This window comes from Mustelus asterias, chromosome 2 (genome assembly GCF_964213995.1).
Source record: "Mustelus asterias chromosome 2, sMusAst1.hap1.1, whole genome shotgun sequence".
NCBI lineage: Eukaryota > Metazoa > Chordata > Chondrichthyes > Carcharhiniformes > Triakidae > Mustelus > Mustelus asterias.
Genome location: NC_135802.1, coordinates 146,645,115 through 146,663,133, shown reverse-complemented (window position 1 = coordinate 146,663,133; position 18,019 = coordinate 146,645,115). Strand labels below are relative to the sequence as shown.

At 45.1% G+C, this 18,019-nt stretch overlaps 1 protein-coding gene across 1 annotated transcript in view; it reads right to left on the bottom strand.

Annotated features, from left to right (window-relative positions):
• The window catches only part of LOC144481213 (uncharacterized), a 69,476-nt gene extending 53,129 nt beyond the window's left edge, over positions 1 to 16,347 (bottom strand). The window contains exons 1-3 of the mRNA XM_078200731.1: positions 15,088 to 16,347; positions 8,710 to 8,895; positions 2,219 to 2,501 (exon numbers count right to left, since the gene is read on the bottom strand). Of these exons, the coding sequence (XP_078056857.1) occupies positions 2,219 to 2,501; positions 8,710 to 8,895; positions 15,088 to 16,275 (1,657 nt within the window). The 5' untranslated portion in view covers positions 16,276 to 16,347. The remainder of the gene's footprint in view (positions 1 to 2,218; positions 2,502 to 8,709; positions 8,896 to 15,087) is intronic.
• Between the last annotated feature and the right edge of the window lie 1,672 nt (positions 16,348 to 18,019).

Below are 18,019 nucleotides of genomic sequence, written 5' to 3'. Positions count from 1 at the left end.
TTTCATGGTCACCACTAGACTTTTAATTCCAGATTTTTATTGAATTCAAATTGTACCACCTGCCGTAGTGGGAACCCGGGTCCCTAGAGCATTACCTTGGGTCTTGGGATTACTAGTCCAGTGACAATACCACTATGCCACTTCCTCCTGGACAGCGTTCCTCCTGAACTCCTGGTAACAGTTTAATAGACCACTTCGGAGGGGAGTTAGGTCAATCACATTGGTGTGTGACTGGAATCACACATTGACCTTACTTACTGAAAAAAAACAATTCTTGTTTCTTGTAAATTTCCAGTGATTTGTACCAGTTTTTCAAAACCAAATTTTCCTTAAGTTCTCATGGTGGGATTAGAACGCATGCTTTCAGGATTAACCATCCATGCATTTAATATACGAGTCCAATAACCTAACCACTGCATGACCATACCAGCGCAACTAGTTTCATTTTTGAAAGCACAGCTCATGTTTACTAAGAAAAGTGGCATTGTTACCAACCCTGGAGAAGCTAATGTTATCAACTCTGGTTGAATATAACCCTGGAGGTTCAGTGACACTTGATCATGTGACATCTGACCACATGACATCTCATTAATGACCTCTGATCAGCTGACATGCCCGCAGTTGGCAAATCGTTACTGTCTTTACTTTATGATGGGGGGTACTCTACAGCTGAGTGTTTTTATTCTCGGCTTTGCATCTGGAGCCGTAATGCCAAAAGTTCTAAAAAGTAGGAATCACCCTTGAACGAAACTCTTTTTTTTTGAATAAAGTACGTGCTTTGGAGCAACCCACTATCCCATAACAATATGTACAAACTTCTAAGATTGTAATCAGCAGTGCCAATTGCTTAGTGAGCATTGCAATTCTGGATAAAGTGTTTGGGATCAAGGAAAAATGTTGTTTTTGGAATAAATCTAATTGAAAATCTGCCATTTACTGTCATTTATTTGTAAAGCAAAGAAGTCAAGTGGTTCACATGATCCATTGTTCTGATTGGACTAAATATTTGATTATGACTAAATTAGAACCTTGTTTTTCATTTAGATACAGAGGAAATACTATACCCGTCAACAGAAAGTAACCACCATGACGGCATAGTGGCACAATGGTTAGCACTGCTGCTAACAGTGAAAATGATGTGGAAATGCCACTGCATTCCTCACATTGACTCGCATTCCAATCATTATTCTGTAAATTGAGTTTGTGTCTTTATATGCCCTGTTTGTGAACAGAACTCCCACTCACCTGACGAAGGAGCAGCGCTCCGAAAGCAAGAGACGTTTGCTACCAAATAAACCTGTTGGACTTTAACCTGGTGTTGTTAGACTCCTTACTGTGCTAACAGTGAAACGCAGTGCCAGGAACCTGGGCTCCATTCCCGGCTTGGGTGACTGTGTGGAGTTTGCACGTTCTCCCAGTGTCTGCGTGGTTTCCTCTGGGTGCTCTGGTTTTTTCCCACAGTCGAAAGACTTGCTGGTTAGGTGGATTGACCGTGGTAAGTTGCCCCTTAGTGTTCAGAGGGAGAGTAGCGGGGTCAATAGGGCAGGGGGTGGGCGAGGGTAAGATGCTTTGTCGGAGAGTTGGTACAGACTTGATGGGCTGAATGGCCTCCTTCTGCACTGTAGGAATTCTATGATTCTATGAAAAGGTGTCAAGTAAACCCAATGACATTAAAGAGGCCTCTTTTTCAGTGTTGACTTCGATGAGTTCAACCAATAGCATTGCATATTCCCCATTATTGAAATGAAGTGACATCAAATCTTCATAGAATCATAGAAACCCTACAGTGCTGAAGGAGGCCATTTGGCCCATCGAGTCTGCACCGACCACAATCCCACCCAGGCCCTCCCCCCACATATTTACCTGCTAATCCCTCTAACCTACGCATCTCAGGACTCTAAGGGGCAATTTTTAACTTGGCCAATCAACCTAACCCGCACATCTTTGGACTGTGGGAGGAAACCGGAGCACCCGGAGGAAACCCACGCAGATACGAGGAGAATGTGCAAACTCCACACAGACAGTGACCCAAGCCAGGAATCGAACCCGGGACCCTGGAGCTGTGAAGCAGCAGTGCTAACCACTGTGCTACCGTGCCGCCCAAGTCCGAAAATAATGGGTGCCCAGAAACAAAATAATTCTAAAATAAATCACTAGGGCTAGCCTTTAACAACTTTCCCGTTGGTTCATATAACAGTGTAGGGTTTCCATACACTACCTTGAACACCACCTGGTATCCATATGTTCAGAAAGAGACAATCTTCATCGCCATGGACATCCTTCACAAACACTCGATCCTGCAGGCAGATATTTCCATATTTTCTTGCATCTCGAATACCTTTCCATGAGTTGAGTGGTCTTGGCTTTTGGAAACGGAGTTCTCCAATAGGTGGCTGTGCGTAAGGAATTCCTTTGAAAATATCTGTTACTTTATCATTCTGCTGAACTCTGAAACCACGCAGAAGACCGTTCTGTGTTTGTACGAGAGGATCGGGTTGGGGCTGGCGAAGGAGAAATAGTCAGAGTGTGAGAAATTCTGAAACAAGAAAGGCCATTTCTGTTCATCAAGGGCACTGCATTTAGAGCCCACATTTGGTGATTCCATCAGGGGCTTTCTCTTCCCCATTATCACCTTTAAGACTTTTAAATCCTGTTCCAACTCCAATAGGGCGGCATGGCGGCACAGTGGTTAGCACTGCTGCCTCACAGCGCCAGGAACATGAGTTCAATTCCCAGGGACGAGGGTTTGATTCCCAGCTTGGGACATTGTCCGTGTGGAGTTTGCACGCTCTCCCGTGTCTGCACAGGTTTCCTCTGGGTGCTCCGGTTTCCTCCCACAGTCCGAAAGACATGCTGGTTAGGTGGATTGGCCATGCTAAAATTCTCCCTCAGTGGACCCGAACAGGTGCCGGAGTGTGGCAACTCGGGGATTTTCACAATAACTTCATTGCAGTGTTAATGTAAGCCTACTTGTGATTAATAAATAAACTTTACTTTTATTTTGATAAGCATTGTGCAGTATTATCAATATTTCTATGATTATCAATGTCTTTCTCAACATATATCAAGCCAAATCCCTTTTTGGAAGTGTCCTCTTTGAACTCAGATTATTTTCATTCTCTGAGAGCTTGTTCTAGGTATTCATTATCTGTTGGATGATAAAGGTCTCTTTTAAAATCTTCTATCTTGCTTAATTGTTGTGAATTTTGTACTTTGGTCCTGTACCTTTAATGGCTTTGAGAGAAGGAAAGCTGCTTCCTTTATCTGGTCTGAATCAAATGTGACTCCAGTCCCACACTAACGGGGTAGACTCATAATTGTCCTCTGAAATGGTCAAACAAGGCCGGTGTGGGATGGCACGGTGGCACATTGGTTAGCACTGTTGCCTCACAGCGCCAGGGACCCGGGTCCGATTCCCAGCTTGGGTCACTGTCTGTGTGGAGTTTTCACATTCTCCTTGTGTCTGCGTGAGCTTCCTCCGGGTGCTCCGGTTTCCTCCCACAGTCCAACGATGTGCGGGTTCGGGTTTATTGGCCATGATAAATTGTCCATTAGTGTCAGGAGGATTAGCGGGGTAAATATGTGGGGTTACAGGGACAGTGTGGGATTGTTGTTGACGCAGGCTCGATGGGGTGAATGGCCGAGTCTTCTGTATTGTAGGGGTTCTATGGTTCTATGATTCAAGGCCACACACTTGTACAAGGGCAATGAAGATTGGCCAATAAACACTGGCCTTGTGCCTAACACCTGCATCTCAAGAATGAATAAAGAAAAGACATAGGGCGGGATTTTCCAGCCCCCCTTCAAACCAACTGCAGCTATTCCAGTGGTGGAGATGGCTTACCATTGGCGGCTGGTGGGAGCTTCCGGTCCCGCTGATGTCTATGGCACATTGCTTGGCTCATCTGTCCCACCGCAGGGGAACACGCTACGGTCGCCTGCAGCAAGGCCAGAAGACCCTGCCGGCGGGAAAGGCCGGAAAATCCCACCCATACCCATTGTCAGAGTTAAACAGCTTGACTAATTTATTTTTATCTGGCCCTTACATTAATGTAAAGACCACTATCACGTCGCTTTTCAAGCCTTTCTCCAGCAGAAATAAAATTTAGTTGCTTCTGCCTTTCATCAGAACCCAATCCCCTGAATCATTCTGTCCATTTTGCGATGAAGCCTTTCTAATACATACACATTTTTCAGATAGAGTGGCCAAGTCTACATCGCTCACTCCTGAATCTGTCTTAATATTGGTTTAAGCAAAGTTTGTATAACTTGCTCTGATTTCTAATCCAGTGCTTTTGAGATGGATCCAAGCATCCAAAATTCCTTATTCGTAACTGCTTTGCTTTGAGTGCATACTTTCAAGGGATGATCAATGGTCGTTCAGTTTCTTTCCTTTTATTACCTCCACCAACGGAAATACTAAATAAACCCCTTTCCTATTATGCACATGTTACCCGCTCCTGTAAGCATTACTCCACACTTATTCACATCTGCAGTGGATCAGCTCAAATGCAGAACTGGCCCAACATTCCTTTCTACTAATTACCTGCCCAAAAATTTTTATATGAACTGTGAAGTTTAATAATCCCACTGCCGCTAGGGTCCCAAACATGATCTCTGTGGAACATCTCTTATTACTTCACTCGAGGATTTCCATTTATCCCTTTATATTAGATACCGCTGCCTTCTGTCCCTGAACCAATTCTCCATCCTTCTAGACAATTTGTCATCTAGTTTTATATGAGACATTTTGATGAATGTCATTGGAAAATTGAAGTAATTTAATATATACCAGTTTCACATTCTGTGGTCTCTAGTGGTAAGTATTGCTTTACATTGGACTGATACGAAGCTCATTTATTTCAGTCTGAACTCAAATAATAAAACCCAATACCGCTGGCAGGCTGTAATTTCCTCAAATTTGAAACTACTCCAGTAAATTGGACAAAGTCCTGCATACCGGTTGAGAAACATCGTTTAAGCGATGATTTGAATAAAAGTGGACCCCAATCCACAAAGCAAAAGTGACTACGCACTGGGATTACATTTGATTCCTCATCTATCAGTGGCATAGATAAACAACATTTTATTTGCACAGTTAGGAAAAGTATCTATAAAATATGTTTATTAGTGTCACAAGTGAACCTTGACCATGTTCTCCAACTGGATGGGTTCAGGTCCACAGAAGGACAAATCACTCAATCTATTTAAGATGGGAATGATAGATTTCCAGACTCTAAAGGTGGACTGGTATGGGGGGCGTGCTGGGGGATGACATTGAGATAGAGGATCGTCCACGTTCATGTTGAATGACGGAGCAGGCTTGAAGGGCTGAATGGCTTGGACTTTCTCTGATCTTCTACGTTTCCACGGCCAAAATCCCCCACCCTTGTTCATGGCTGGGTATTTGTGGTACCGCTGAAAGTGAATGGAGATATGGCTGGAACGCCCAACTTACCATTCTCGCTCACAATGGGTCCTGCCACAGATGTGACTGAAGAATCCTGCCCTTTGTTTCTGTGCAGGCAGACTTTTGAGTTAAGTATTTAAGAGGGGACGGGTGGGCTGATATGCCTGCAGTTTGGCTGGGTAACTTGGAGGCAGGATGTTGATGCCCTGGCTGAGTTAAAAAGCCATGTCAAAGCCTAGTCCACTAGTAAACCAGTTCCATCCACTACCAGCCTCCATGCAACTGAAAAATCCTTATTTGATTTGATTTATTATTGTCACATGTATTGGGATACAGTGAAAAGTATTGTTTCTTGCGCGCTGTACTGACAAAAACATGTCATTCATTGAATACATAGGGGAGAAGGAAAGGAGGGGTTGCTGAATGTAGTGTTACAGTCATAGCTAGGGTGCAGGAAAAGATCATCTTAATATATGGTGGGTCCATTCAAAAGTCTGATGGCAGCAGGGAAGAAGCTGTTCTTGATTTGGTTGATTTGATTTGATTTACTATTGTCACATGTATTAGTATACAGTGAAAAGTATTGTTTCTTGCGCACTACACAGACAAAGCATACCGTTCATAGAGAAGGAAAGGAGAGAGTGTAGAATGTAGTGTTACAGTCAGAGCTAAGGTGTAGAGAAAGATACGCGATCTCAGACTTTTGTATTTTTTTCCTGACAGAAGGAGGTGAAAGAGAATGTGGCTGGAATTTTACCAGCATGCCCGGCTTAGAATTGGGACGGGCAAGGCTCGCAGGGCGGTATGCTCCATTGGCCTCGAGCGTGATCTTACGAGCCTCGGGAGGGCGAGGTGATAAAACTCCGGCATATGTCCGGGTTTTGTGGGATCCTTGATTATGCTGGCTGCTTTTCCGAGGCAGCGGGAAGTGTCGATAGTCAATGGATGGGAAGCTGGTTTGTAGTTTTTTGCGATCTTGGTCAGAGCAGAAGCCATACCAAGCTGCGGTTTATCCAGAAAGGATGCTTTCTATGCTGCATCTGTAAAAGTTAGTGAGAGTTGTAGTGGATATGCTGAATTTCCTTGGCCTCCTGAGAAAGTAGAGACATTGGTGGGCTTTCTTAACTTGTCAACATGGAGGGACCAGGCCAGGTTGTTGGTGATCTGGACACCTAGAAACTTGAGGCTCTTGAACATTTCAACTTCATCATCATTGATGTACAGTAAGAAGTCTCACAACACCAGATTAAAGTCCAACAGGTTTATTTGGAATCATGAGCTTTCGGAGCGCTGCTCCTTGATCAGGTGAGTGGAGGTGGGTTTCACAAACACGGCATATATAGACAGAGATACAATTTACAAACTGTGGGTTACGAAACCGAGGATCTAGTCGCAGAGGGAGGAGCCGAGCCCTAGGCCTCGGAGTTTGGAGATGAGTTTAGTTGGCATAATGGTGTTGAAGGCTGAGCTGTAGTCAATAAATAGGAGTGTGACCTAAGTTTCCTTGTTATCCAAGTGTTCCAGGGTTAAGTGTAGGGCTAGGAAGATGGCACTGGATGGACTACACCCCAGGATTCATAAAGAGATAGCTGAGGGGATTGTGGAGGCATTGGTGGTGATCTTTCAGGAATCACTGGAGGCAGGGAGGGTCCCAGAGGACTGGAAAGTAGCTAATGTAACACTGCTGTTTAAGAAGGGAGGGAGGTAGCAGACGGGAAATTATAGGCCGGTTAGCCTGACTTAGGTCATTGGCAAGATTTTAGAGTCCATTATTAAAGATGAGATCGCGGAGTACTTGGAAGTGCATGATAAAGTAGGACTGAGTCAGCACGGCATCGTCATGTCTGACAAATCTGTTAGAGTTCTTGAGGAGGTAACAAGGAAATTAGATAAAGGAGAACCAGTGGACGTGATTTATTTAGATTTCCAGAAGGCCTTTAACAAGGTGCTGCATAGGAGACTTTTAAATACGTTAAGAGTCCATGGAGTTAAGGGTAAGATCCTGGCATGGAAAGAGGATTGGCTGACTGGCAGAAGGCAGAGAGTGGGAATAAAGGGGTCTTTTTCAGAATGGCAGCCGGTGACTAGTGGTGTGCCTCAGGGGTCGGTGCTGGGACCACAACTTTTCACAATATACATTAACGATTTGGAGGAAGGAACTGAAGGCATTGTTGCTAAGTTTGCAGATGCTACAAAGATATGTAAATTGACAGGTGGTATTGAGGAAGCAGGGGGCTGCAGAAGGACCTGGACAGGTTAGGAGAGTGGGCAAAGAAGTGGCAGATGGAATACAATGTGGAAAAGTGTGAGGTTATGCACTTTGGAAGGAGGAATGGAGGCATAGACTATTTTTTAAATGGGGAAATGTTTAGGAAATCAGAAGCACAAAGAGACTTGGAAGTCCTTGTTCAAAATTCTCTTAAGGCTAATGTGCAGATTCAGTCAGCAGTTAGGGAGGCAAATGCAATGTTAACACTCATGTCGAGAGGACGAGAATACAAGAGCAGGGATGTACTTTTGAGGCTGCATAAGGCTCTGGTCAGACCCCATTAGGAGTATTGTGAGCAGTTTTGGGCCCCGTATCTAAGGAAGGATGTGCTGGCCTTGGAAAGGGTCCAGAGGAGGTTCACAAGAATGATCCCTAGAATGAAGAGCTTGTCGTATGAGGAACGGTTGAGGACTCTGGGTCTGTACTCGTTGGAGTTTAGAAGGATGAGGGAAGATCTTGTTGAAACTTACATGATCCTGTGAGGCCTGGATAGAGTGGACATGGAAAGGATGTTTCCACTAGTAGGAAAAACTAGAACCAGAGGCACAACCTCAGGCTAAAGGGACGATCCTTTAAAACTGAGATGAGGAGGAATTTCTTCAGCCAGAGAGTGATGGACCTGTGGAACTCTTTGCCGCAGAAGGCTGTGGAGGCCAGGTCATTGAGTGTCATTAAGACAGAGATAGCTAGGTTCTTGATTAATAAGGGGATCAGGGGTTCTGGGGAAAAGGCAGGAGAACGGGGTTGAGAAAAACATTAGCCATGATTGAATGGTGGAGCAGACTCGATGGGCTGAGTGGCCTAATTCTGCTCCTATGTCTTATTGTCTTATGGTCTTATTTGCTGTGGACCTGATGCAACGATAGGCGAACTGGAGTGGATCCAGGCAATTTGGGAGGCCAGAGTTGATGCGTGCCACGACTAATCTTTCCAAGCACTTTGTAATGATCATAATTATTTCTTCAGACCTAAGCTAAGACAAAAAAATCCTACTGCATTGAAAAAATATTAAAAGTTAATTGAACTGTACCTCTGTAATTGGACATTCTTTAACCTTCAGTAAACTAGGGATGTACTGATTCCAGAAAGTAACCTGTTTGAGCTTCAGATTTTTCTTTATATTCAGTTTTGACAAGCCGATGTCCAGTTGTAGATATTGGGAGCTTCTCGTATTGTATTTGGGCCAAGTAACTGGGACTTTCATGGGCGAATTTGGCTTTCTATAAATAAAAATAAAGAGATTAATTTGCCAGGTCGTTGGTACATATGGAAGCTATTGTGATGCTTCTTTCCCATCCAAATGCTACATGTTTTTCCAGTAATATTGTCCAGTAATAGGCGGCACAGTGGCACAGTGGTTAGCACTGCTGCCTCGCGGCGCCAGGGACCTGGGTTCAATTCCAGCCTTGGGTCACTGTCTGTGTGGAGACTGCAAGTTCTCCCCGTGTCTTTGTGGGCTTCCTCTGGGTGCTCCGGTTTCCTCCCACAGTCCAAAGATGTGCGGATTAGGTTGATTGGCCCTGCTAAATTGACCCTAGTTTCGGGGGGATTAGTAGGGTAAATATGTGGGGTTACAGGGATAGGACCTGGGTGGGGTTGTTGTCGGTGCAGGCGCGATGGGCCAAATGGCATCCTTCTGTGCTGTAGGGACTCTATGATATTTTTGCATAGACAAACTTTATAGGTACAGAATCAATGGGTTGATTTGTCGGGTTGGTGCTCTCAGTGGCAACACACATTCATTACACTTGCACTTGCCCACAAACTCTGCAGGGCATCTCAGACTTGTGTGACTAAGCAAGAAGCTGTCTGGGGGGGAGGGGGTGGGGGGGGGGGGGTAAATTCAGGAGCTCCCAAATGGGGGGATTGTCAGCTTTATGTTGTCTGCTCACTTCAATGATTTCAGCATTCAGCCAGTGCTAACAGCGCCGTTCATTGGCTGGATGCTTCATTGGGGGCCCCAAAATTGTAAGAAGATAGCTCCACCTGCACTACGTAAAGGCAGCCTCTTAAAGTTGCCTTGTGCACCTGCATTGTGGCTGGAGTAGGTGCTGGAAATCATTCTACCAATGATTCTGACCTGGGAAAGAGAGAAGGATGGCGCAGCACACCGCAAGCCTGACATTCCTACACTCCATTACACCCTCATACACTGAGCACTGCTGCAAACCTTAGGCCCACACCTTGCACACACAATATTTTTATTCATTTGTGGGACATGGGTGTTGCTGGCTGGTCAGCAAATATTGCCCATCCCTAGTTGCCCTTGAGAAGGTGCAATCCATGTGTTGTGGGTTGACCCACAATGCCATTAGGGAAGGAATTCCAGGATTTTGACCCAGTGACTGAGAAGGAACGGCGATATATTTCTAAGTCAGGATGGTGGAGTGGCTTGGAGGGGAACTTTCAGGTTGTGATGTTCCCATGTATTTGCTGCCCTTGTCCTTCCAGATAGGAGTGGTCATGGGTTTGGAAGGTGCTGTCTAAGGATGTTTGGTGAATTGCTGCGGTGCATCTTGTAAATAGTTCACACTGCAGCTGCTGAGCGTCGGTGGTGGAGAGAGTAGATGTTTGTGGATGTGGTGCCAATCAAGCAGGCTGCTTTGTACCGGATGGTGTCAAGCTTCTTGAATGTTGTTGGAGCTGCGCCCATCCAGGCAAGTGGGGAGTATTCCATCACACTCCTGACCTGTGTCTGTAGATGGTGGACAGGCTTTGGGGAGTCAGGAGGTGAGCTACTCGCTGCAGTATTCCTAGCCAGCTATTCAACCATGATAGACACATCACCCGAACAGATTGCATGACTCTCCCTGATGCACTGACCTCTCTCTTGCAGGACAAGATAGCGCATAACTGGAGGCAGCAGGAGCAAACTGGAGGGGGCAGATGCACCTTCATATCCTAATTCCCATGGAGTAGAAGGTGCTGACCATTAGTGGGAATCCGATTGCGGCAGCCATGACCAGCAGAGAGCTGAAAACACAATGGATGACAGTACCTCCATACTCAATCCTCTTTTCCATATCCCACCGCCCCCTCTTCCCACTTCTTTTCTCACAAGATTCAGATGGTGTAAGCATGGCACCTCTTACCACCCCCATCCATCCCCGTTCCACACCCCAACCTTACCCTTGTGCCTTCCCCCTTTCAGACACCCAAGTAGTGCAACCTGGCCAGGAAGCGAGGGAACAGAAAGATGATGGGCTTTGAAACAGAAAGAAGTTGAGCTTTGACAAAGGGTCATCTGGACTTGAAACGTCAGCTCTTTTCTCTCCTTACAGATGCTGCCAGACCTGCTGAGATTTTCCAGCATTTTCTATTTTGGTTGGAGAAAGAAGATGGTTATCATAGAAATCATAGAAACCCTACAGTACAGAAAGAGGCCATTTGGCCCATCGAGTCTGCACCGACCGCAATCCCACCCAGGCCCTACCCCCATATCCCTACATATTTTACCCGCTAATCCCTCTAATCTACGCATCCCAGGACACTACGGGGCAATTTTAGCAAGGCCAATCAACCTAACCCGCACATCTTTGGACTGTGGGAGGAAACCGGAGCACCCAGAGGAAACGCACGCAGATACAAGGAGAATGTGCAAACTCCACACAGACAGTGACCCAAGCCGGGAATCGAACCCAGGTTCCTGGAGCTGTGAAGCAGCACTGCTAACCACTGTGCTACCGTGAAGACACAACACCATCAGTTAATTTCACATTGGCAGCCACTGGTTGGGGGTCATGTGACCTTGGGTGTGGGGTGAGCTGTTGGGATCTGCCCAGAGTGGGCAGTCAACGTTTGGAGTGTGGAGCGAATAGACAGAATAAAGAGCTGTGTTCCCTGACACCTGACTGTGGAGTAGTTATTGAGGAGAAGCCTCAGTACAATGGATTTAACAATGGATTATTACAATTACAGGGGAGGCGATGGCCTAGTGATATTATCGCTAGACTATTAATCCAGAAACTCAGCTAATGTTCCGGCGACCTGAGTTCGAATCCCGCCACAGCAGATGGTGGAATTTGAATTCAATAAAAAAGATCTGAAACCTACTGCTGATCATGAAACCATTGTTGATTCTCGGAAAAACCCATCTGGTTCACTAATGTCCTTTGGGGAAGGAAATCTGCCATCTTACCTGGTCTGGCCTACCTGTGACTCCAGAGCCACAGTAACTTGGTTGACTCTTCAACTGCCCGCTGAAATTATGAGGCTATTAGGAGAGAATTAGGAAACATAGGTTGGACTAGGAGATTACAGGGACTGGGAACGTCCGACATGTGGAGTTTTTTCAAGGAGCAGCTACTGCGAGTCTGTGATAGGTATGTCCCTGTCAGGCAAGGAGGAATTGGTAGGGCTAGGGAACCGTGGTGCACCAAAAAAGTTTCTTTGTTGGTTAAAAAGAAAAAGGAGGCTTATGTTCGGATGAGACGTGAGCACTCGGGTAGTGCACTAGAAAGCTTTAGATTGGCTAAGAGGGAGTTGAAGAGCGAGCTTAGAAGGGCTAAAAGGGGACATGAGAAGACTTTGGCGGATAGGGTTAAAGAGAATCCTAAGGCGTTCTATAGGTATGTCAAGAACAGAAGGTTGGTTAGGGCAAGTTTAGGGCCAGTTATAGATGGCAGAGGGAAGTTATGTGTGGAACCGGAGGAGATTGGTGAAGCATTGAACCAATATTTCTCTTCGGTGTTCACGCAAGGGGACATGAATATAGCTGAGGAGGACACTGGGTTGCAAGGGAGTAGAATAGACAGTATTACAGTTGATAAGGAGGATGTGCAGGATATTCTGGAGGGTCTGAAAATAGATAAATCCCCTGGTCCGGATGGGATTTATCCAAGGATTCTCTGGGAGGCAAGAGAAGTGATTGCAGAGCCTCTGGCTCTGATCTTCAGGTCGTCGTTGGCCTCTGGTATAGTACCAGAAGATTGGAGGTTAGCGAATGTTGTCCCATTGTTTAAGAAGGGGAACAGAGACTTCCCCGGGAATTATAGACCAGTGAGTCTCACTTCTGTTGTCGGCAAGATGTTGGAAAAAATTATAAGGGATAGGATTTATAGTTATTTGGAGAGTAATGAATTGATAGGTGATAGTCAGCATGGTTTTGTGGCAGGTAGGTCGTGCCTTACTAACCTTATTGAGTTTTTTGAGAAAGTGACCAAGGAGGTGGATGGGGGCAAGGCAGTGGACGTGGTATATATGGATTTTAGTAAGGCGTTTGATAAGGTTCACCATGGTAGGCTTCTGCAGAAAATGCAGATGTATGGGATTGGGGGTGATCTAGGAAATTGGATCAGGAATTGGCTAGCGGATAGGAAACAGAGGGTGGTGGTTGATAGTAAATATTCATCATGGAGTGCGGTTACAAGTGGTGTACCTCAGGGATCTGTTTTGGGGCCACTGCTGTTTGTAATATTTATTAATGATCTGGATGAGGGTATAGTTGGGTGGATTAGGAAATTTGCTGATGACACCAAAGTCGGTGGTGTGGTAGACAGTGAGGAAGGGTGTCGTAGTTTGCAGGAAGACTTAGACAGGTTGCAAAGTTGGGCCGAGAGGTGGCGGATGGAGTTTAATGCGGAGAAGTGTGAGGTAATTCACTTTGGTAGGAATAACAGATGTGTTGAGTATAGGGCTAACGGGAGGACTTTGAATAGTGTGGAGGAGCAGAGGGATCTAGGTGTATGTGTGCATAGATCCCTGAAAGTTGGGAATCAAGTAGATAAGGTTGTTAAGAAGGCATATGGTGTCTTGGCGTTTATTGGTAGGGGGATTGAATTTAGGAGTCGTAGCGTTATGTTGCAACTGTACACAACTCTGGTGCGGCCGCACTTGGAGTACTGTGTGCAGTTCTGGTCCCCACATTACAGGAAGGATGTGGAGGCTTTGGAGAGGGTGCAGAGGAGGTTTACCAGGATGTTGCCTGGTATGGAGGGGAGATCCTATGAGGAGAGGCTGAGGGATTTGGGATTGTTTTCGCTGGAAAGGCGGCGGCTAAGAGGGGATCTTATTGAAACATATAAGATGATTAGAGGTTTAGATAGGGTGGATAGTGATAGCCTTTTTCCTCTGATGGAGAAATCCAGCACGAGGGGGCATGGCTTTAAATTGAGGGGGGGTAGTTATAGAACCGATGTCAGGGGTAGGTTCTTTACCCAGAGGGTGGTGAGGGATTGGAATGCCCTGCCAGCATCAGTAGTAAATGCGCCTAGTTTGGGGGCGTTTAAGAGATCCGTAGATAGGTTCATGGACGAAAAGAAATTGGTTTAGGTTGGAGGGTCACAGTTTTTTTTTAACTGGTCGGTGCAACATCGTGGGCCGAAGGGCCTGTTCTGCGCTGTAATGTTCTATGTTCTATGTTCTATGAAATGGCTTAGCAAGCCACTCAGTTTCAAGGGCAACTAGGGAGGGGCAATAAATGCTGGCCAGCCAGCGATGCCCATGTCCCACGAAAAAAAAAATTAAAGACTGTCACGTGCACTGGTGACAGCAGGAATTGTGTGTTCATAAGATAAAGGAGCAGAATTAGGCCATTCGGCCCACTGAGTCCGCTCCGCCATTTGATCAGAGCTGAAATGCTCCTCATCCCCATTTTCCTGCCTTTTCCCCATAACCTTTCAACCCATTACCGATTAAAAATGTGTCTAACTCCTCCTTAAATTTACTCACTGTCCCAGTATCCACCGCACTTTGGGGTAGCGAATTCCACAGATTCACAATCCTTTGGGGGAAGTAGTTTCTCCCCAACTCCGTTTTAAATTTGCTACCCCTTAACCTAAGACTATGACCTCTCGTCCTAGAATGCCCCACAAGAGGAAGCATCCACTCCACATCTACTTTATCCATACCTTTTATCATCTTGTATACCTCAATCTGATCTCCCCTCATTCTGTTAAATTCCAGAGACTATAGGCCTAAACTGTTCAATCTCTCTTCATACAACAAACCCCTCATCTCTGGAATCAATCTAGTGAACCTCCTCTGAACTGCCTCCAATGCCACTACCTCTTTCCTCAAATACGGGGACTAAAGCTGTGCACAATACTCCAGGTGCGGCCTCACCAATGCCTTGTATAGTTGCAACAATACTTTCTCACCTTTACATTCTATTCCTTTATCCCTAACTGTCCATTTTTCCTATTTACAGTCAGCAGATCCAATTGGGAAGCAGACAATGTCAATGATTGGCTTTAAGTGTTTTTTTTGTTAAATGGCTCTGATCCAGAAAGCAAGCTGCCTCACAAAGCTTTCTCAAACAGGACAAATGGAGAAACATCACAAATGGAAAGTGAAACAGTAAAAGTGAGCCAGCAAAAGAGATACTTTGAACTAGACGTTATCTTTCCTTCCACTTTATCTTGTACTAAAAGTTATTTTTGAAAGGATGTTCATAAAAAGCTAACTCTACTTGCCCAGTTTTAGCGAAGTTTGTCCAATAGGACATTATCTGTTGACTCAGGGCTATTTCTTCTTCCCCAACAAGTGGTCCTCCGGTTACTGGGACTCCAAATACAAACGCGAGCTCATCTCCATGCCCCGCTCCCATCCACTCAGGGGACACAGATGCGTTAGGGTGTCTGGTAAAATGATAACTGTAAACGTCTTTGGTCGCTTTAGCGAAGAGGTCACTTGTCATTACCAGTGGTGCAATGGAACCAGCATCGCCAACCACCTCTAGTGCTTGTCTCTGAAGGTGAAATATGCTGTTGTTGAGGTCTTTCCAATCCCTGTATTCCCACAATACGGCATCAGTTACCACTGACACTTTATCAGCCGACAAATGGAGAAAAGATGACATGAAGTTAACACAATCCGCTTGAGACCTGATCTCCTTTATCTGTGGCCAAGCCAAATTTCCCTCGTGGCTGTTAGCCCCCGCCATGTAGGAGAATCGTTTGACCAGGCTTACGTTTCTGGAGAGTTCTTGCGGTGCTTTGGGAAGAAACGACCCATCTACTGTCGGAGCAAATTGAAAATTAAAGTCGTGCAACTGAATGGCACCTTTCACGAGTTCCACTGTTTTTTTTGCCTGCAAGCAGCTAATCAGGCTCCAACTATCATTAACTGGACAAAGTAAGATAGAGGCAAGTTTCTTAGCCCAGATGGAAGGATCATCCAACCTTGTTGCCCAGTGTGCAACAGCAACTCCGCTCTGTAAAATGGCTCGTTTAAACAGCCCTGTGTTGAGAGGTGACAGACATTGTAATCCAACACTGGCACCTCCTGCAGACTGTCCGAATATCGAAATAGCCTCTGGATTTCCGCCAAAGTTCTTGATGTTGGCCTTTAACCATGATATTGCGAAACGCTGGTCAAGCAGCCCGCTATTGCCAACGGCCGCATTGTCGCCTGTGGAAAGAAACCCAAACACCCCTAATCTGTAGTTGATTGTCACTGCAATAACCTGGCCAAAGTCAGCTAGCACATGAGCCTTGTAATTCCCAGAGCCAAGGATATAGGCCCCTCCATGAAGCCATACCATCACTGCTAACAACCTGCTTGAATTAATTGCGTTATAGGGCACGTAGATATTTAACCTGAGGCAGTCTTCTTTGCCAGCCACCTGATCACGGATGAGAAGTTGTTGGGGGCACATTGGCCCAAATTCAGTTGCATTCAGTGTATTATTCCACCCAGGATGTGGCCGGGGAGGCTGGAATCGAAGACGATTAACTGGAGGTGCAGCATAGGGGATCCCAAGATAACACTCCACGCTTCTGTTGTTCCATTGTTCTAATGTCCCTTGAACCAAGCCAAGGCCCGTCTGTCTAATGAGGTCAGCGGATGCAATGGACACACAAAGGCTGCAGAAAAGAATGAAATCCCTACAACTCATGGTGGTAAAATCAGCAGTCTAAGCCTCCCAGAGCAACTTACTGTCAGTTAAATAGCCCTACTGAATATTGACTCCCCTTATCAGTTAAATGACTAATCCATCTAACATGCTGTAGTTCTTGTGACATTGCAAAGTGCTGGTTGTTACAATTATTTTGGAGATTAGATATGCTGATTGCTTCAATGAATTTACAAGCACATTGCAAATCACAAAGTCTGAGATGTATATTTCGCAGATATGATAGTTTGGTTTTTTCATGTATTTAAGAGGCTGCTATTAAACATACAGTAGAGAATAAAGAACAACTGTTATTGGGAATGTCAATGATGGAATCCATTAAGAACTGTACATGTTTTAAATGTAGATAATTTATGAACAACAAAAGTAACATTATTTTAATTCAGTTGAAACTCCCACCTGATTCAAACAGATAGAAATCATAAAATCCCTACACTGCAGGAGGAGGCCATTCGGCCCAATTACTCCATGGATTTTGCAATTTTAATCTATTATTTTACATTTTTATCCTCTCTGTGACACAAAAGTAAGCATTCAAATAGTGTCTTTACCACCTCAGAACATTCTAAAGCGTCTCACAGCTGTAGAGTAATGGGTTGCTGGTTATGTTAATGAGACTATGATCATAGAAATCATAGAAATCATAGAAACCCTACAGTGCAGAAGGAGGCCATTCGGCCCATCGAGTCTGCACCGACCACAATCCCACCCAGGCCCTACCCCCACATATTTACCCACTAATCCCTCTAACCTACACATCTCAGGACTCTAAGGGGCAATTTTTAACCTGGCCAATCAACCTAACCCGCACATCTTTGGACTGTTTTTAATGGTGTAAGCATGGCATCAGGAGTCAGATAATCAGGAGACTCCAAGACACGGAATAATCCATGTCCTGAAAACCATGTGCTTACCCGGAGATCTTTGCAAACAGTTCTTAATAAATGATTTGAAGAAACATTCATATGCCAACTATCTCAAGTCTATCATAGAATAAGCAAAGCTTTGTCAAAGTATGGGAAGACAAGAAAACATGCTAACGTTAAAACTTCACCAAAGTTCAGGGACGACACTTAACAATAGCCAATGGTTTACTGTTGAAATGCGACAGTTAAAATCATAGAATCCCTACAGTGCAGAAGGAGGCCTTTCAGCCCATTGAATCTGCACTGACCACAATCCCACCCAAGCCCTATTCCCGTAACCCCTCATATTTACCTTGCTAATCCCCCTGACACTAGGGTTAATTTAACGTGAGCAATCAACCTAACACACACATCTTTGAACTGTGGGAGGAAACTGGAGCACTCTCTGGAAGAATGAGGGGAGATCAAATTGAGGTATACAAGATGATAAAAGGTATGGATAAAGTAGGCATGGAGTGGATGCTTCCTCTTGTGGGGCATTCTAGGATGAGAGGTCATAGTCTTAGGATAAGAGGTAGCAAATTTGAAACAGTTGAGGAGAAACTACTTCTCCCAAAGGG